The 21,545-nt window shown below is 45.7% G+C and overlaps 1 protein-coding gene across 1 annotated transcript; it reads left to right on the top strand.

Annotated features, from left to right (window-relative positions):
* Positions 1-970: 970 nt before the first annotated feature.
* Positions 971-20,542, top strand: LOC132834377 (long-chain fatty acid transport protein 2-like). Its single transcript, XM_060853221.1, has 10 exons — positions 971-1,531; positions 3,909-4,112; positions 4,441-4,599; positions 7,524-7,648; positions 11,183-11,377; positions 14,473-14,563; positions 15,790-15,988; positions 16,743-16,840; positions 18,340-18,470; positions 19,573-20,542. Exons 1-10 carry the CDS (start codon positions 1,057-1,059, stop codon positions 19,747-19,749), a joined length of 1,854 nt encoding a protein of 617 aa, XP_060709204.1. The 5' UTR covers positions 971-1,056; the 3' UTR covers positions 19,750-20,542.
* The last annotated feature ends 1,003 nt before the right edge of the window (positions 20,543-21,545 follow it).

Raw genomic sequence — 21,545 nt, 5'->3', positions numbered from 1 at the left:
CTCTCAGGGGAATGTAGCATGAACAGACAGGCTTCTGGTATCAACACAGGCTCAAATGTAATGAGGGGTAAGTCAGGTTCCAAGCGATCAATTGTGTTAGTGTTAATCTAGTCCAAAAGGTTTATTTAAAATCACAACTTTTTGACACGATTCCATGGGTCAGGTGAAGGGACAAAGGGGAAAGATTGTGATTTCAAAGAGACCTTCAGAACGGAATACTCTCTGGTTATTGATTATCAATCAGGAACTGATTGGAATGGATGGGATGAGGGGGTCTCATGCGGAACATTGAGCAACATGGAGCAGTGAAAAACGGGCCCTTCGGCCCAACAAGTCCACACCAACCCACCACCCACCCCTACACTTAAGACTATGGGTAATTTAACATGGCCAATTCACCTGACCTGCACATTTTGGACTGTGGGAGGAGAAACCCACGCAGACACGGGGAGAATGTGCAAACTCCACACAGACAGTCACCTGAGGCGGGAATTGAACCCGGGTCTCAGGCGCTGTGAGGCAGCAGTGCTAATCACTGTGCCAGCCATAAATTAAAGCAGGACGGTGCGGACTCTATTCAAATGCAGCCCTTGACAAGGGGAGCAGGTCAGTGAGGCTGTGGAAGATCTCTGGGCAAGATCTCCCCCTCCTCCCCCCACCCCCGGGGCAGGTCCGGGTGAACACACTGTCCCCCAGGGTCTCCCCCCCCCCCCCGGAGCCTCTCCCCACCCCCCACCCCCGTCTCTCCCCACCCAGAAGATCCCGCACCCCTCCCGGAGCGCACCGCCCCCCCCGGTCTCCCTCCCACCACCCCCGGGAGTTCTCCACCCCCCCCCCCGGGTCTCCCTCCCACCACCCCCGGGAGTTCTCCACCCCCCCCCCCCCCGGGTCTCCCTCCCACCACCCCCGGGAGTTCTCCACCCCCCGCGGTCTCCCCTCCCTGTTCCTCCCTCCCGGGAGGCTGGCCCTCGGTGCCCTGGGGGTGGGGAAGTCTCTCTCTCTCTCTCTGGGTTTGTACAAGTTCCCGATCCCGGCGGCTCCAGCTCCCCCGCCGCAATGCTCGCTCTCCTAGGCCTCCTGCTAGCCCTTGTGCTGAGTGGCCTCGTGGTGCGCTCCTGGTGCCCGTTCCTGGGCCACGACGTGCGGGTGTTTTGCCGGGCGGCGGGGCTGGCGCTGCGGACCTGGGGATACAGCAGGAGGCAGCCCCCGGTCACTCTGCTCGATGTGTTCCTGCAGAGAGTGAGGCAGCAGCCGGACAAGGCGCTGCTGCTGTTCCAGGGCCGGCCTTTCACCTACTCGGAGATGGACAGACACAGTAACCGGCTGGCCAGGGTCCTGCAGGGCCGGGCTCCCCTCCACCAGGGAGACTGTGTGGCGGTCCTCCTCAGTAACCAGCCCCTGTTTGTCTCTGTCTGGCTGGCTCTCGCTAAACTCGGCTGCTCCGTGGCTTTCCTGAACTTCAACATCAGGGCGAGGTCTCTGCTGCACTGCCTACAGTGCTGCACCCCGCGGGTGCTCATCGTCGGACAAGGTCAGTCAGCACCTTCTCAATCCTTTAGCCAGCTCCCAGCTCAGAGCAAACCCCCCCCAGGACAAAAAAACTCACACCATCTCTCTCTGTAGATTCACCGTCATGACCAGATTTAGTTTGGGGTATTCCAGGACAATCCGCGCTTGTCTGCCCCCCCCCCCCACCCCCCCAGGATCACAGTCACCACCCTCCTCCCCAGTTCGTACACAACCAACTGTCCACCACTCCCCCTACACACACCATCACAACAGCAACACGGAACAGACCCTGAGCGTGTTCACACCCAAGCACGGCAGGCATACTGGTATATTCCCCTCCCCCCAACACCAGCATCGCCCCCTCCCCCCAACACCAGCACCCCCCCAACACCAGCACCCCCTCCTCCCCCCAACACCAGCATCGCCCCCTCCCCCCCAACACCAGCACCCCCCTCCCCCTAACACCAGCATCCCCCCAACACCAGCACCCCCCTCCCCCCAACACCAGCATCGCCCCCTCCCCCCCAACACCAGCCCCCCTTCCCCCCAACATGAGCACCCCCTCCCCCCAACACCAGGATCTCCCCTTCCCCCCAACACCAGCATCTCCCCCTCCCCACCAACACCAGCAACTCCCCCTCCCACCAACACCAGCATCTGCACCTCCCCCACCAACACCAGCATCTCCCCCTCCCCCCAACACCAGCCCCCCTCCCCCCAACACCAGCTCCCCCTCCCCCAACACCAGCACCCACCTCCCCCCAACACCAGTATCAGCCCCTCCCACCAATACCAGCACGCCTTCCCCCAATACCAGCCCCCCTCCTCCCCCAACACCAGCCCCCACCCCCCAACACCAGCACCCCCTCCCCGCACCACCAGCACTAATTGCCTGTTCCCAGTTGCCCCTGAGACAGTGATGAGCTGCTTTTTGAACCGTTGCAGTCCATGTGGTGTGGATTGACCTACAGTGCCCTTCGGGAGGGAATTGCAAGATTGTAATCCAGCGACACTGAAGGAACAGTGATAAATTTCAAGGTCAGGATGGTAAGTGGACTAGAGGGGAACTTGCAGAGGGTGATCTTCTCATGTATCTGCTGCCTCAATCCTTCTAGATGGAAGTGGTCATAGATTTGGAAGGTGCTATCTGAGGATCTTTGGTGAAGTCCTGCACTGCATCATCTAAATAGTACTCGCTGAGTGTCAGTGGTGGAGTGAATGGGTTCTTGTGGATGTGGAGCCAATCCAGTGGGCTGCTTTGTCCTGGATGGTGTCAAGCTTCTTGAATGTTGTTGGAGTTGCACCCAGTTAGACATACACAGTGCATTCCATCATGGTCCTGGCTTGTGCCTTGTAGAAGGTGGACAGGATTTGGGAATCAGGGGGTGAGTTATTCTCCACAATATTCCTAGTGTTTGTCTTACTATCGTATCAACTGTGTTTGTATGACAAACTCAGTTAAGTCTCTGGTCAATGGTAACCCCAAGGATATTGCTAATGTGGGATTTGGTGATGGTAACACCATTGAATGTCAAGGGATGATGGGGAGACTAGCTCTTATTGGAGATGGTCATTGCCTGACATTTGTGTGGTGTGAGTGTTGCTTGCCACTTGTCAGTGCAAGCCTGGATATTGTTCAGATATTGTTGCATTTGGATAAAGATTGCGTCAGTTTCTGAGATAGTTGCGCATGGTGCTGAACATTGTGCAATCATCAGTGAACATCCTCATTTATAGGGTCGTAGAGATGTACAGCATGGAAACAGAACTTTCAGTCCGACTCATCCATGCTGACCAGTTATCCTAACCTAATCTAGTCCCATTTGCCAGCACTTTGCCCTTCCTATTCATATACCCATCCAGATGCCTTTTAAATGCTGTCGTTGTACCAACCTCCACCACTTCCTCTGGCCGTTCATTCCATACACATCCCACCCTCTGCATGAAAAAGTTACTCCTTAGGTCCCTTTTAATTTTTTCCCCTCTCACCCTAAACCTATAACCTCCAGCTTTGGACTTCTCCACTCCAGGGAAAATACTTTGTCTGTTTATGGTACCTATGCCCCTCATAATTTTATAAACCATCTATGAGGTCACCTCTCAACCTCTGACACTCCAGGGAAAACTTTCCCCTTGTATGTGATTTTTCAACATTACTTTGAATTTTTTTTTAAGAGAAAACTCTTTTAAACAACATACCTTGTTGTGATCTTTTCAATTGGTCACTAGAAATTCAAGCTTCTAAAAAAGGTTTTGGCATATACAGACATTTATAAGCTGTTATAAGATTGTGATGTGTACTCTCTGTCAGCATCATATTTCCCGTGTTACATTTGGAATAGGGTCATTATAGACAAACTGACCTGTACACAGTGAATGTTGATTTCTGTCTTTTGCAGACTTGAGATGCTTAGTGGAGGATGTGCTGCCCAGTCTAAGAGAAGAGAATGTCACTGTTTTAATTTTGGATGAAAAGTGTACCACAGAAAGCATTGGGAAAGATGAGATTCAAGCTGCATCTGACCAGCCATTACCTCTATCCCTCCGATCGCACGTTACCTTCAAAACCCCCTTTGTCTATATCTATACGTCTGGAACAACAGGTATCTCTACTTATTGTAAAATAGGCACATTTTCCCACTCTCTTATATTCTGTAATTATTACATTTTTATTAGGTATTTTGTGTCCTTATACCTGAGACAATTTTGCTACTGCAGGAAAATATGCCTGTTTTGAGTGATAATTTGATTTTGACTGCCTTACACTGACTGCTGTGACATACAAGAGGATAAATATCAAATCTTTTTAATGTCACAGTGTAATGGGTCTTCGAGATTGCCTTATGCTTCAGCTGTTTGTACTGAATTGGAGAATTTCAAATGATGGGTCTAATGTGATCCAACTCTTTTTTTTATTGTTTGGGTTTAAAGGTTTACCCAAAGCTGCAATCATCACTCACGCTCGGGTACACCGCATGGTCTCCTTCATTATAACTTGTGGCATCCAAAGCAATGATGTGATTTACACCACTCTGCCTCTTTACCACAGTGCTGGTTCTTTGATTGGAGTTTGTGGCAGCATTTACGCAGGTAGGTTCTCGAATTTAAATTTGCTCCTGTATGGTTTTCTACCCTGCTGCATGGCCTTGGGATGGTCTAAACTCCTTTGCTATTCTTTGTTCCCTCAGCTGTTTGAAATAAGGTTCTTGAAACTGCTGAGGAAAAGGTGACTGACTTTGGTTTAAAGTATAACATTTTATTAATAATCGACCTAGAGATCAGGATTAATGATTTCTCTTTATCTGTCCTCCCATTTGTTTATTTACCAGCCAATGGCTCTTTGGAATGTAGAACAAAAATCAATCTATTTGAATGATCTCATTAGAGTTGTTCTAGAAACAGTAAGAAATTCAGTAGAAAGGGTAGTGTGTGTGTGTGTGTGTGTGTGTGTGTGTGTGTGTGTGTGTGTGTGTGTGTGTGTGTGTGTGTGTGTGTGTGTGTGTGTGTGTGTGTGTGACGTCAAGAGGGACTTCAAGGAAGATGTTTAAAGAAGGGAGGAACTAGACAACTCGAACCACAGAGTGACAGGCAGTTCCAAGAGCAGAGAGGGAGAACGTGAAAAGATTTTCTTGTCTGAATTTAGAACATTCTGTGAAATGGCCATTAGGTTTCCCGAGTAATTTCAGCACTAGATTGGTGTAATCCTGGATATGAAAGGCTTAAAAAAAACTCTCCCAGTCTCTCATCTGCTAGAATGAGAGATGGCAGAATTCTCAAGGTGTTAACATTTTGAAAACTACCCTTTAATGCCAACTGCTTAAAATAATTTTGTAGTGGGCCTTGACATTTTTTAAAAAATCATACTGTCCTTTCATTTTACATTTTGCTTAAAAATCGTCTCCCGTATTCAGCAGAATTGAAGAAATGAGTCATGCTCCTGCAGTTCCCACCATGTTGAGTTGAGTTGAGTTGAGTTAAGGTCAAGAGCAGAACCTTCTGTTTCTGAAGGTGGTGGGAAGGGCACTTAATTCGACACAGTGTCGGTGGTGCATCCATTCCCTGCTGCCTTACAAACCTCCAACAGGACAGTCTGACTATTCCCTGTCACCACTTGAGACCCTAAAGTGTTTGATTAAGAAGCACTTACAGGCCTGAGCCTGCCCAGCTGGGGTTAAACAGCTGGGCAGGAGGGTCTGACACCGTGCAGCTTACCCAACAGTTGCTGCCCTCGGGGTAACTTGTCACCTTGTGCTGGGGTGGATGTCCCCTGACCTAAGGCAGTCAGTGATTTACCAACTGGACATTGTGTGTCAACTGGAAGCCAACTTTCTTCCCCTGTTCCTATGTTCCCTGCCCCCTTGCTCCTATGAACCCTACCCCTAACGCTGCCCTCAGTCCATGATGCTGGAGCTCTGGGGGCACACTGCCAGCAGGACCCACAGCTTCCTTGATGGTGGTCATTGATTTGCTGACTTCTGACTGATTGACAGCTATCACTGAGCAGGACTCTGCCCTGGGGCCATGACCCCAGCTGATGTTATTACTGGACGTGTTGAATCCCAGACTGAAGCCTGTTTGATCATGATCATATTTTGTTTTGGTTTGAGTTTAATGAAGTCAATTCTTACTGAAGTTGCACAATAAAACATAAGTTTGTAGAAATTAAGATAAAATAGAATAAATCAAATGATTGTCTCACAAATTTAAGAATGTAAAAGTATAATTCCATTAATCCCAAAATATACTGTTTTATGTTCCAAAGCAATCCCTGTACAATACAAAAAAGCGCCTTTTTACAGTACTCACACCAAAGAAAAAAATCCTAACATCTTGAGAGGCTTAAGGTAACTATTACCTTAACTCCTAAACATACCTAACTTCAAGTAAGCTCTTCAGGGCTTTTTCCCAACACTTCTGGTTTGGTACTATCACTAACTCTTCACTCTAAGGAATTTAGGTTTTTCTCTTTTCTCCCCTTCTCGGCAGCACTGCCCTATATAAACATCTCCATCGAGAGACGTTAGCGAACTGCCCAAAAGCAGAGTTAAAGCAACAAAAAAGCTCTGTCTCTCTATCTCTCTCTCTCTGTGGAAAAGTAACTCTCTCAAACTGTCTTAAAATAAATTACAATTTAATTAATTTCCAATCCACAGAAAATCCAACTGTGACTAACGCACAATCTAAAACAGACGCTTAAAATAAATGACTGTGTGAAGTTTGCATATTCTCCCCGTGTCTGCATGGGTTTCATCTGGGTGCTCCCGTTTCCTCCCACAATCCAAAAATGTGCAGGTTAGGTGAACTAGCCATGCTAAATTGCCCATAAGTGTTCAGGGATGTGTAGGTTATGTGCATTAGTCAGGGGTAAATGTAAAGTAATAGGGGAAGGGAATGGTCTGGGTGGGTTACCCTTTAGAGGTTCATTGTGGACTCTTGTAGAGCCAATGGCCTGTTTCTGCAGTGTTAGGATTCTATGAAAATATATTTAAATTAGACTGTTTGTGTCCCTCACTCAAAAGCCTATCAGAGACCTTGTGATTGATTGGGATGAGGGACAGTGGGTAATAAGATTCTGTGACAGAGATGGGCAGGGGCTTACACACCACGTTCTGCTTGAGACTGACGTCTTTAATCTTTGTTCATGTCCCTGTGGTTTAACTCATTGTTGGCCAGCCTCTGCTTGGTGTGGTCTGGAAACCCCACTGAGACTCTGCTCGGCCACTCTACAGCAATGCCCAGCATCCCGGAGGGAACTGCTACAATACATCCACCCCTAGGTCCTTGGAACCATTCCAGGAATGGGGATGGTGGCAGCATACTGCTCCAATCATGAGCTGGTAGGTGGTTGGTATATCAGCATATACAACAGTCGTAGCATTGAATAAACAGCTACTTTTGCTAGTGGGCAATAAATATTACTTACAATAATTGCTCCGATTTTATTGTGAGATAATCTGGGAACGCAGAAAATTGGAGAAGAATCTTGTTTCTATTTCATTCCTTTTCTCTGACAGGGGCAACTGTTGTCTTGCGCCAAAAGTTTTCTGCCAGCCAGTTCTGGGATGACTGCCGGAAGTATGATGTCACTGTTATCCAGTACATTGGGGAGGTGTTACGCTATCTCTGCAACAGTCCAAAGGTAAATGTAACCACAGATGTTGGTCATGTAACAGACCCCACACCTTCTGGTTGTCATTATCACTGGGAAAAATATTCCAGCAGCAAAGAGAATCCACGTGATTGGAGCAGGACATCCTTCCCCTCCACCATTGCTGTCATTGTGACCCTATCTGCACCAAGTGATTCCCAACCAAGAAATTCTGTTCTATGAAACCCCTTTACAATAAAGAATTGTTGGTGACTGTCATTATTTAATGTGGTGTTTCGAAGGCAGGACATTTTTAAAAAAAGACTTTTCCTCTTCTGTTCTAAGTCTTCAGTTAAAAGACTTCAGAATTTCTCTTGCTGTTTTTGGAGCTACTTTTGGACAACGGTGTCATCAAGTTTGAAAGGTTCAGAAAAGATTTACAAGGATGTTTCCAGGGGGTTGGAGGGTTTGAGCTTTAGGGAAAAGCTGAATAGGCTTGGGCTGTTTTCCCTGAAGCGTCGGAGGCTGAGGGGTGACCTTATAGAGTTTTCTCAAATCACGAGGGAACACAGAGAGGGTAAATAGACAAGGTGTTTTCCCCAGGCTCGGGGAGTCCAGAACTAGACAGTATAGATTTCAGGTGAGAGGGAAAAGATATAAAAGGGACCTAAGGGGCAACGTTTTCATGCAGAGGGTGGTGCCTGTATTGAGTGAGCTGCCAGAGCAAGTGGTGGATGCTGGTACAGTTACAACATTTAAAAGGCATCTGGATGGATACATGAATAGAATGGATTTAGATGGATATGGGCCAAATGCTTGCAAATGGGATTTGATTAATTTAAGATATCTGGCCAGCATGGATGAGTTGGATTGAAGGGTGAGTTTCCGTGTTGTACATCTCTGTGACTCTATAGTTTTGCACAATAGTCAGAAAGCCGAAGCTCTGGCAATGAGGCTGATGCTGAAATGAACGTATCATACAATTATAAAGAATGGAAAACAGACTCGTTGGTCCAACTCGTCCAGGCTGACCAAGTTTCCCCAAACTAAACTAGGAGAAAGTGAGGACTGCAGATGCTGGAGATCAGAGCTGAAAGTGTGTTGCTGGAAAAGCGCAGCAGGTCAGGCAGCATCCAAGGAGCAGGAGAGTCGATGTTTCGGGCATGAGCCCTTCTTTAGGAATCCTGAAGAAGGGATCATGCCCGTAACATCGACTCTCCTGCTCCTTGGATGCTGCCTGACCTGCTGTGCTTTTCCAAACTAAACTAATCCAACTCGCCTGCGTTTGGCCCATGTCCCTTTAAAGTTTCCTATTCATGTACCTGTCCAAATGTCTTTTAAAAATTGTAACTGTACCTGAATCTACCACCTCCTCGGGGAGTTTATTCCACATACAAACTATCCTCCTGTCCCTTTTAAATATTCTCCTCTCACCTTAAAAATCTGCCCTCTAGTTTTGAACTCCCCCACCCTAGGGAAAAGACCTTTGCTATTCACCTTAACCGTGCCCCTCATGATTTTATAAACATCTATAATGTTCTCCCTCAACCTCCTAAACTCCAGTGAATAAAGTTACAGCCTACCTAACGTCTCTTTATAACTCAAACCCTCCAGTACTGGCAACATTCTTGTAATTTTTTTCTAACCCTCTCCAATTTAATAATTTCCTTCCTATAGCAGGGCAACCAGAACTTGACACAGTGTTCCAGGAAAGGCCTTACCAACATCCTGTACAAGCTCAACATGATATCCCAACTCCAATACTCAATGGTCTGAGTTAAGTGTGCAGATAAGTTGGATAATGATCTAACTTATCCACTTTTTAAATTGAATTTGTTGGGTGCATTTAACACATTTCCCGGAGTCTGTGGCATCATCCTGTCAGGTGAAGACATGCACAAGTGGGGAATGTATCAGGATCTGGTCTGGTTATGATCTTTGAGGAGCACATTGTGGCTGGGAACTCCAGGTACGTTCCTGAGGAGCTGCCAGCCTGGAGTTTACTTCCTCCTCTTTTCAAAAGCGGGGTGGTGTTTGAGCGAAGCAAAAGGCTTCGTGTTCCAGGGCTATTTCACAGTTTGCAGCAATCCTGAAAGTAAATGGAATCAGCCTTTTATAAAAAGTACAAAGTGATGAATTTAAGTTTGTCCTTAATGTGGCTAGATGTTGCTGCTTCCCCCTCAGATGGGTGTGTGGAGTACAGGTGATAAATGTTGGCCACCCAGTGATGTCCACATTGTGCTAAAGAGTAGTTTTTTTTAAAGAGACCTAAAAATCTCAATCATTTTCCCTGGACTCTGTGGCAGCTCTGGAGAGTGAGCGAAGCAGAGACTTTTTTTTAGATTACTTACAGTGTGGAAACAGGCCCTTCGGCCCAACAAGTCCACACCGACCCGCCGAAGCGCAACCCACCCATACCCCTACATTTACCCCTTACCTAATACTACGGGCAACCTAGCATGGCCAATTCATCTGACCCGCACATCTTTGGACTGTGGGAGGAAACCGGAGCACCCGGAGGAAACCCACGCTGACACGGAGAGAACGTGCAAACTCCACACAGTCAGTTGCCTGAGTCGGGAATTGAACCCGGGTCTCAGGTGCTGTGAGGCAGCAGGGCTAACCACTGTGTCACCGTGCCGCCCACTTATCAAAGACTGCTGAATATTCAATTGTAATCGTCTATTTTTCTAGTCTATATTAAGAAGGTCTTTTAGTATTAACTATTCCCTTGTTTCTTTATCTTCCACTTATTCTATGAAGGTAACTTTAATTGTTTAACTCTGTTTCTCTTACTACTTTGTACCTGGATGTTTCTGTACCTATGGAACTCTGTATCTGAGATGGTGCTGTGTGTGGTGACATTACACACATTTCACTGTACTCTTGTCCTTGAGTATGTGTGACAATAAAATCTAAATGGGAAGCAGGTTTTCTGGAAGCTGTCAGGGGTGATTTGCCTGGAGTTGTACTGGCTACAGCACAGCTGGCCAGGCTGAATGGACCACCTCAGAAAATGCTCCCGAAGCTGCTGCCTGTTGCAGTCTCTCTGATTCATTAGAGCAAAGGCTCCTGACTCACACAAATGAACAAAAGACTGTCTGTCAGGACAGCTTCTGACTTAAAACTAAACTTGAAAATGTTCCCATAACATTACTGCTGTCCTTCTCATTACTGCAGATCATGGCACTAGAAAGAGGAACTTGCAAAATGTTCCAGCTTTCACAACCTACAATGTCACAAAGTGTTTGATGGCCAGTGCAGGTCTGTTACAATTGCAATGGGTAAAAAATGAGGTCTGCAGATGCTTGAAGGGCTTATGCCCGAAACGTCGAATTTCCTGTTCCTTGGATGCTGCCTAACCTGCTGTGCTTTAACCAGCAACACATTTTCAGCTGTTACAATCGCAATGTATGGAATGTGGCTCAAACAGGTTCCCCTTTTCACTGAATAGTGCTGGATTCTGGGTGAGCCAGTTACAGTTCCCTAGCTTTTGCAATTCCACATTTGAATGCAAAGTCTAGTTTTTCTTGTAAATTTTTTAAAAAATCTTTATTTGTTTTAATGATTGCAATTTGTTTGTAGAAAAGCAACGATAGGGATCACAAGGTGAGGATGGCTTTGGGGAATGGTGCACGGCCAGATGTCTGGAAAGAGTTTTTAAATCGTTTTGGAAATATCCAAGTTTGTGAGTTTTATGGTGCCACGGAAGGAAATGTTGGCTTTTTTAACAGTACGGGCAAAATCGGTGCGTCGGGGAGGATCAGCGTTTTGACCAGGGTAAGAAAACAAGTTATCCTTTTATCGAAATGTGTGGTTAATAGATACGCAGAAATTAGAAACAATTATTGGTGAAAATTAACATTTCCTGCGACTTAGTCCTTGTTTCATCAGCTATAGTTACACTGTTGAAGCGTGAAATGATTCTGTCACTCTCTGCAAGACCTCACTGGATCTAAGCCCCTCTTCAGTTCCGGACACAGTAGACCAAATGGCCTCCTCCTGTGCAGAAATTATTTTGAGAGTTCTCAGTCTTCGCAGGGCAACCTTCTTCCTTCCTTGTTTTGCATCCATTCTTCTGTCACTCATGCAGATCTCATCAGCACAACTTGAAAATGGTGCAGTGTTGCCTGTGTTCCTGTGGTAGGAGAGCTATTGGAAGGATGGTGCAGAGTAAAGCTCCTTCCATTCTCATCCACCAACTCTGCCTCGATTAAGTCCCATATTAATTGAATCGGGAGCAGAGTGTGCTGTAAAGTGCTCTTTGGCTGAGAAATTTGATTGCACCATTCCTATTTCACAGGCTTTAAACAGATACTAACAACAAACATAGAACATAAAACATTACAGCACAGTACGGGCCCTTTAGTCCTCAATGTTGTGCTGACCTGTGAAACCAATCTAAAGCTTCCCTCTAACACTGTGTATTGTTGTTCCCTTTGACGTTTGGCATTCTTCCATCTGTCCTGATGACTGCAAGGCAAAAAGCTTTGACATCTTGTCTCTTTTGTCATGCTGTGATTAAGAAACTCAGAAACTCAGTGTTGACACAGATCAAGGGCCTGGGGCAGTTGCATTCCTGAATCATTTTACTCCATTCGAATTGTGAATTCTGTGTGGTGCCCAGCACCATGTGAACAAGTACATGCTATACACCTGCCACTACCTCTCCCTCTCTCAATTACCCTTCCCCAAATCAGGCTTTTTCACCCTCACTGACTTGTGTGTTTGCCAAATCAAATTGCTCAGTATTGCATGGTCCTTAATCTCAGATTGACCCTCTGCTTCATCCATGTGGTATTTCCATTTGTCACAGTTAACCTTTGTGTATCTCAGTGACAGGCCATGTTGAGTTGTGGGCCCTCACTTTTCAAAGGCCAGGTTTTGGTGATTAGAGCTGAGCAAATTAATATTATGCAGTATGATACTTCGATCAGGCAGTTTGAGTTCTTTCCAAATCTTAATGGAATTTAGCAGTTATTTATTTATCTTTTTGGAAAAAGATTTTTATTTGTGATGGAAAAGATTATGCCTTGTACCCAGTGTCAAATGTTAATTGCATTTAATTGGGTATGAAATTATATCCTGTTGGAACTGTTTTAGGAATTGCCTGTGTTCAAAAGCAGGTTGTAAAAGGAAATGTTGATTGGAGGAGGACAATAAGTAATGGGTATCACTGAATAGAAGCTTCTAGGAAGAGTAGACTGAAATTTTAGGTTTATCCCTGGGGGTGAAGGGGTTTATCTGATGAAGGATGGGTAACAATTTCTGACCATGCCATGAGCAATATTTTAAACAGTTTTCTTGAACTGGAACATCAGCAACTTCCTGATTGACAGCGTGGACCATTTCCTGGGAATTTGGCCTCCTAAAAAAGTTATCCCTTTAAAAGCCATACCAAATTCATCTGACATTATCAACAATTTTATTCTTTATGGTTTTTCATACAAACCCATTCTTCAAATTCTTGTATTGACTCTTTATGTTGGAGTTCTGATTATCCTCTCAAATTTTAGTAAAAGCTATTGTGATTGGATGCTGAAGAATTAGGCTGGTTTTTGTGGTCATTGTACATTGTGTTTATGAGGGATGTTGATCCAATGATAAGTTCCAGTTAATAATTCACTGATATCCTACTGAAGTCTGATCTTTGTCCTAAACAATCTTGATTTTATCATGCAAGCTCTCCAGGATTCATGTCCAAAGTCTAAAGTCCTGCTGCTTCCATGTGTTTATCTGTGGGTGAAGAGGGGAACCAAAGAGAGAGGGAGGGGGGGGGGGGGGGGGTGGGGGGTAGGGGTGGGGTGCAGCATAGTGTGATGGGAATGTGGATAAGCCAGTGGGTCAATGTGGGTTGCTGTTCTGGGTCATCACAATCTGGAGGAGCCGGTGTTGGATTGGAGCCTACACAGTTAAAAATCACACAACACCAGGTTATAGTCCAACAGGTTTAATGGATGAAGGAGCAGTAGTCCGAAAGCTAATGTGCTTCCAAATAAACCTGTTGGACAGTAACCTGGCGTTGTGTGATTTTTAACTTTTTTCTGGATTGTGTAATCCTTCATGTGAGGGAAATGTTAATTTGTTTTGTAAAATCACCAATTCTGTCGTAAAATTTTCACTGCTTTTTGAGACTACCAAGATGTAAGAAATCTGTTGCGTTTCAGGGGCAGCTACAAGATCAATGCCCCCATCCCCTCATCCCTGATGAAGAGCTGCTTGACTGCTGTGCTTTTCCAGTGCCACACGTTTTGACTCAGTGCCCCCTCCCTCCACCAAGCTAACCAGGAGCTAAAAGGCACAGTTACACTTTGTCAGAAATATTAAACAATAACAGCTCCAACTTTCTCCACCAGATCATTTCCCACACTAGCCATCACTATGGGCTCAGGAAAGCGATTGGCCGTTTTATATTAGCTAAAGGGCCTTTAGTGCTGGATGGGTGTGGTCACCAGGAACTGAGTACAAGCTGTCCAGCTTCTGATTGAAGGTCATTGACCTGAAACAATAACTTTCTTTCTCTATCCACGGATGCTGCCTGATTCACTGAGTATTCCCGAGATTTTCTGCTTTTATTTAATATCTCCAGCATCTGGAATACTTGCTCTTGAACCCACCACTACCAGAGAAAAGTGAGATCTGTTGGGTCAAAACTTCTGCATTCTGCCCCCACTGACCATTTTGAAATGATGTTTTCCTAATTCCACTGTTTGGAAGAACTGATCTATTGTGTCTTTGGTTCCTCATTTTTAAGAATTTATCTCTTTAGTTGCTCCGTCCTGCATTCAAATCCTGTAACATGAGTGTAATCCTGTAACATGAATGTAATCCTGTGGCCTTGACACTAAGCCGATCCACTGGGGTTTTCTCCTCAGATGTTCATGCCGTTTCACCTGGTTAAATATGATGTTGACTGGGAAGCACCTGTACGAGATGCTAATGGTCATTGCATTGAAGTTGCTAAAGGTAATGGTTTGTTGGTGAGATATTCCTCTGTAATCTTCCTCACTCCACACAGAGCTTAAAGTTTAATTGATAAGAACCTGTCTCTACGTCTGGGAAAACTGAACAAATAGTAACAAAATTCTTCTGGTTAAATCTTGTTCAGTTGGAAATTAACATCTGCATGAGATTCAAATCATTGTTGCTCAGTAGCAGCAGTGTGTCCATCTACAAGATGTACTGCAGACATTCACCAAGGCTCCCTCGAGGGGTTCAGTGTGAAACCTCTGCCAACTTTTAAGGAGTCAGGCAGCAGATAAACAGGACCACCACAATCTGCAGGTTCCACTTCAAGCCACACACCATCCTGACTTCTGAATTATCCCAGTTTCTTTCAACATAAGTGAATTAGAATCCTGGAATTCCCTCCTCACTGGGTCTGTCTGTAGCACGTGGGCTGCAGCTGTTGAAGAAATCACCTCCCCACCACCTCCTCCAGGGACTATGGCTATTGGCCCCGTTGGTGACATCCACATCCTATTAACACTTTTTTTTAGATTCTGAGAGACTGAGAGCCTGGAGAATGAAGAGTAGTTGGTCTGATGGACTGAAAGTGAGAAAGTAATATTTCCTAATAACTTCAATGGTTTTACAGTTTTTATACACTGGCCTTTAATAAATACTGCAAAAGGTACTCTGAGTACCAGCCTGACTCCTACACAAGGTCCTTATTGCCAAGCATTGTGAATGTTTCTCTCCAAGATAGGTAGAAGACACAAAACGTAATCAGAAAACGGTTACGTTGAATTACATTGTTTTTTTGACCAAACCTGTTTGTAATTAGAATCCCTCTGACAAATTTTCTACGCGATTTCATGTTGCTTTTTGCCAGATCATCTGTGAAATTACTTTATAACAATACATTTTGTAATTTAGAAATAAATTAAACATAAAATGGTGATCATTTCACGGGAAGTCTTTCAATGTGTGTGAAGACAAAAGGCAGATTGCCCTCCCTCTGATCTGATCTCATGAATGCCACTCTTCCAGAACTCTCCTTTTCCAGGAGTTTGTGTTTCCAACTTAGTTTTGCTTTATGATTTTATTTTTACATCATTTGTTGTTTTAAAAATCTCTGCAAGTTTATGTGTTGTGCTAGAGATTTTGAATTATACTGAAAGATTGTAATGTTATGATATTAATAACTCAGGGAACATCGCGGAGCTTTTTTGACATTTGTGTCCCGGCAGGAGAAACTGGACTTCTCATCGCGAAAATCACAGCCAAATCCCCGTTCATTGGGTATGCAGGGAATAACGCCCTAACCAATCAGAAGCATCTGAGAGATGTGTTCTGCAAAGGAGATCTTTACTTCAACAGCGGAGATCTCATGATGCTTGACAATGACAATTTCATCTACTTCAAAGACAGAATTGGAGACACATTCAGGTCAGAGGCACATAGGGCTTTGCCCCAAACTGACGACCTGCATTTCTATATCCTCCAGATACTCTGCTTCAAATATTCATCAATGGAATTGTAATTATTTTAAAACTTTCCTTTGAAAGTGAAATTTAGTTTATATCCTAAATCCCTAACAATCAAAGTGAGTCCAGTATATGAACAGCTTGGAAACAAGAACTTTACCCCACTACACTGTGTCTTATGATTGTTCAAGTTGTTACATAGATAAAACTAAAGTTCTACAAGGATCTGTTTCTGATAGTGAGTGATTCATTTGCACAGACTGAGTCCTTTTAATACCTAGGTAGAAAGGGAAGGATTTTCTAACATTTTTGAGGGAACTCAGTTTTATCTCGGGTAATATATGGTGCTTCCTTGTCCTGTTTCCCACCAGGAATTATTAGGATTTCCCATTTTGGGAAATACAATCTCTGACCCTAATTCCTGACACCTGGAAGTGTGTTGCTTTGTAAAGCTTTTGAGATCCACGTGAAAATACAAAGAGAAATACAGTAACTGAATAGTTTTTCTAAGATAAAGGTTGGAAATGCTGGATTTCTCACTCCGAGATGATGCAAGGGTCAGATTGGGAAGGATTATTGAAGGGTGTTTATTTGTGTGTTTGAGGTCATTAGCAAGTTGAGGCAGCCCAGTCAAAACTGAACGAAAGTAACTTGAGTGAGTCCGTGGTTCTGAGTGTTTTAACTCATGTTTGTTTTAATCGCGGTTTTGTGTTTAGATGGAAAGGGGAGAATGTGTCCACCACTGAGGTGGCTGATATTCTGTCGGTGCTGGATTTTATTCAGGAAGTCTGTGTTTACGGAGTTACTGTTCCAGGTATGAGACATACTGTGTAACAGATATCTCAAATCATCTACTTTGTGAACAAACTAACCCTTCACCACTTTGTGTCCTTGCAAACATCCCAGCTCCAAGCTCCCTTCCCCCTCCGGTTTCTAGATGTGCCACTCCCTCCCAAATCCATTCCCATCCTTCCCAAAACTCTCATGTTTGAATTAGTCCAATCAGGTTTCTGCTCCTGCCACTTTACTGACCAACTTTGAACAAAGTCACAGATAATATCCTTCCATGATTGGTGAACTTTCCCTAATTTATCCTTCCAACTTTTCTGTAGTCTATCTCACAGGCTTCACTCAGTCCTCCTCCAACTCCTCTCCATTCTCATCTCTTTGTGTTCCCTGGGGTGGGGGAGTCCAGAATTAGAGGGCATAGGTTTAGAGTGAGAGGGGAAGATATAAAAGGGATCTAAAGGGCATCATTTTCACACAGAGGATGGTGCATGTATGGAATGAGCTGCTGGGCGGCACGGTGGCACAGTGGTTAGCACTACTGCCTCACAGCGCCAGGGACCTGGGTTCAATTCCCGACTCAGGCGACTGACTGTGTGGAGTTTGCACGTTCTCCCCGTGTCTGCATGGGTTTCCTCCGGGTGCTCCGGTTTCCTCCCACAGTCCAAAGATGTGCGGGTCAGGTGAATTGGCCATGCTAAATTGCCCATAGTGTTAGGTAAGGGGTATATGCAGGGGTATGGGTGGGTTGCGCTTCGGCGGGTCGGTGTGGACTTGTTGGGCCGAAGGGCCTGTTTCCACACTGTAAGGAATCTAATCTAAGGAAGTGGTGGAGGCTGGTACAATTACAGCATTTAAAAGACATCTGGATGGGTATATGAATAGGAAGGGTTTGGAGGGATATGGGCCAAATACTAACAAGCAACACTTTAAGAGGCATTTGGAGTGTATATGAATAGGAAGAGTTTGGAGGGATATGGGCCGTGGGATTAGATTCGGTTGGATCGAAGGGTCTGTTTCTGTGCTGTACATCTCTATGACTCTATAAATGGGGCTACATTAGTTTAGGATATCTGGTCAGCATGAATGAGTTGGACCGAAAGGTCTGTTTCCATGCTGTACATCTCTATGACTCTGCGAGTCTATGTGATCACAGCCATTGCTGGTCATTCTGTGAGTTGTCTTCCTGCTGCCACACTGTGCTCCCCCCACCAGGTCATTCCCCGGTGCCCCTCCTGTTTCCTGTCTACATCCTGTCCTTTGGCAAACCATCTGGAAACGCACTGTCAGCTTTCATATGTCCCCTGACAACACTGAGTTCTACCTCTCTCCCCCCCACTAACTTTCACCCCTTCCCATAGCAACAAATGAAAACAACATTGTCCTTTCTTGTAGCTGGTAGTTTCATACTTAAAACACAATCAGTGTCAGGGTAGACGATGAATAACTTAAATCAGTCTTTTACAATTTCTACAGGTGAGGTCTAATAACCAAAGATTTACGTTTGACTCTCTGCCTGTCTTTTAGGTCATGAAGGTAGGATAGGAATGGCTGCCATTCAGATGCGGAATGGGAGGGATTTGGATGGAGAACAACTGTATGAATATGTGAGAGCTCAACTCCCTAGTTATGCATGGCCCTGGTTTGTGAGAGAACAGGTTAGTGCTGAATAACCTGACACACCATCTCTGATCTTTTACTGGGGGGCTCAGTGATGTAGGTTCTATCCTGAAGGTCTTACCTGTAATATATATCAAATCAGTCTGTGTTATAAACTTCTCAGAACCTGCAGTCTCCCTTCCCACTGCTTCAGTCAGTTTTTGTCCCTCACTGGGACTGGATCCCTCCCCTCTCACTGGGACTGGGATTTCCCCCCCCCTCACTGGGACTTGATCCCCCCCCTCACTGGGACTGGGATCCCTCCCCCCTCACTGGGACTGGGATTTCCCCCCCCCCTCACTGGGACTGGGACTACCCCCCCCCCCCCCCCCCCTCACTGGGACTGGGATCCCTCCCCCCTCACTGGGACTGGATCCCTCCCCCCTCACTGGGACTGGGATCCCTCCCCCCTCACTGGGACTGGATCCCTCCCCCCTCACTGGGACTGGGATTTCCCCCCCCCTCACTGGGACTGGATCCCTCCCCCCTCACTGGGACTGGGATTTCCCCCCCCCTCACTGGGACTTGATCCCCCCCCTCACTGGGACTGGGATCCCTCCCCCCTCACTGGGACTGGGATTTCCCCCCCCCCTCACTGGGACTGGGACTACCCCCCCCTCACTGGGACTGGGATCCCTCCCCCCTCACTGGGACTGGATCCCTCCCCCCTCACTGGGACTGGGATTTCCCCCCCCCTCACTGGGACTGGATCCCTCCCCCCTCACTGGGACTGGGATTTCCCTCCCCTCACTGGGACTGGATCCCTCCCCCCTCACTGGGACTGGGATTTCCCTCCCCTCACTGGGACTGGATCCCTCCCCCCTCACTGGGACTGGGATTTCCCCCCCCCTCACTGGGACTGGATCCTCCCCCCCCCCCCCCCCCCCCCTCACTGGAAGTGGATCCTGCCCCCCTCACTAGGACTGGAGCTCCCTCTCGCTGGGGCTGGGACTGGGACTCGGGTTCCTACCCTCACTGGGACTGGGATCCCCCCCACTTCACTGGGGCTGGGGTCTGGAAACTGATTCAGTCTCAACTCTGAGAATGAAACAAGAGAAACCAATTCAAAAGCAGATCCTGATGATGAATTCTGTTTTGCAGAAATCACTTGAGACAACGGGAACCTTTAAATACTATAAAGTGGCGCTGATGAAGGAAGGTTTCAACCCAATGACTGTCCAAGAGCCACTCTATGTCCTTGATAAACAGAAAGGAACCTACATCCCATTGGACCAGGAACTCTACAACAGCATCATTGCTGGTCAAGTGAAACTGTGATGTAATGTCCCTGTCCTGCTCAAGTGCCTTGATTGGCTGTTGTAGAATTGAGAAGTTTAGAGGGAAAGTGTTTCATTCTAATGTTGTATTTTTGTACAATGTGAGAGATGGAGAGGGGTTGGGGAGTAATTACCTTCACTTGACACCTAGAGTCACAGAGAGGTACAGCATGGAAACAGATCCTTCAGTCCAACCCTTCCATGCTGACCAGATATCCCAACCTAAAGTAGTCCCATTTGCCAGCACTTGGCCCATATCCCTCCAAACCCTTCCTGTTCATATACCCATCCAATTGCCTCTTAAATGTTGTAATTGTACCAGCCTCCTCCACTTCCTCTGGCAGCACATTCCATACATGCACCACCCTCTGTGTGAAAAAATTGCCCGTTAGGTTCCTTTTCAAATTTTTCTCTTTTCACCCTAAGCTTACGCCCTCTAGTTCTGGACTCCCCCACCCCAGGGAAAATACCTTGTCTACTTATCCTATCTGTGCCTCTCATGATTTTGTAAACCTCTTTTGGTCACCCCTCAGCCTCCAGTGCTCCAGGGAAAACACCCCCAGCCTATTCAACCTTTCCCAACAGCTCAAATCCTCCAATCCTGGCAACATCCTTGGAAATCTTTTCTGAATCCTTTCAAGTTTCACAACATCTTTCCAATAGGAAGGAGACCAGAATTGCACGCAATATTCCAATAGTAGCCTAACCAATGTCCTGTACAGTTGCAACATGACCTCCCAACCCCTGTACTTATACTCTGACTAATAAAGGAAAGCCCCTGATTAATTATTAAATATTGACTGGCCTCTTGTTGACTCTTGCTAAGTTGAGTTGGTGAAATTGAAAAGGAAAAACACATTGATCAGGAGTTCATTATAGGCCGTCAGTAACAATATTGTCAGTTTAAATTGTTCCCTGGTCTGTCAGTGTCTCTCTCTGTCTTGCTGCTGTTTTGTATTTCTGAATGACCTGATGCAGGGATGTTGTGATGCTCTTCCAGGTCAGAGAGAATTTGAATCTTGACCACCTGATTGCCACAAGACCACTGCTCTGCCTTTTATACCCTTACTCATTTTAAGTCTTTATTTCCTTTGCAGCAATTTCTATCGTCACTATTCACCAGTTTAAACCAGCTGTCTAACCCACCATTCCCTCAAGGAGATATGAAAGGTTTGGGTGTCCTCCCCTTTCTCTAGCTTCTCTCCTTTCCCTCACAGGTTCAGGCTCTTTGTTTGATTACAGCTGCTTCATGAATGACTCTGGAATCTCCTGAGTGCAAACTTATGGGGGGCATTGGGATTCCAGGTTCTTGGACAGTTTGCACCAATCATTTTTCTGTCATTTTCAAATTATTCTTCAGTTCCCTCCTCGAGGGTGTTATAGTCACTGTCTTAACATTGTATATGTGTTCTGGCAGCAACTAAACAAGTGGACTGTCAGTAATGGTGAATCAGATGCACAGCTCTTGCTGCAGATTCTAGGAGAATCTGGGAAATGGGTAAAATGAAATCATAAATTACACAAAGCAAGTTGTGAATAAAATCTTCTGCATTTGCGATCAAGTTCAGAGTGAGAGACCAGCACTAACTGACCAATGCCATGTTAGTTACTTATCAAGTTCAGAATGAGATGGAAAATGGGTTTCAATTCATGGGACTTTGGCATCAGTCCTCGGGGAAGGAGGGAGTTGTTCCAATGGATCATGCTGGGATCAAAATCCTGGAAATCACATAGTGAGGGCTGTGGATAGGATTTTACACTAAATAGTGTGGGCTGGGTTCAGTTACATGGACAATT

The sequence above is a fragment of the Hemiscyllium ocellatum genome, chromosome 39, assembly GCF_020745735.1.
Source record: "Hemiscyllium ocellatum isolate sHemOce1 chromosome 39, sHemOce1.pat.X.cur, whole genome shotgun sequence".
NCBI lineage: Eukaryota > Metazoa > Chordata > Chondrichthyes > Orectolobiformes > Hemiscylliidae > Hemiscyllium > Hemiscyllium ocellatum.
Note: the sequence above shows the minus strand (reverse complement) of the source record. Positions and strands in the feature narration are given on the sequence as shown.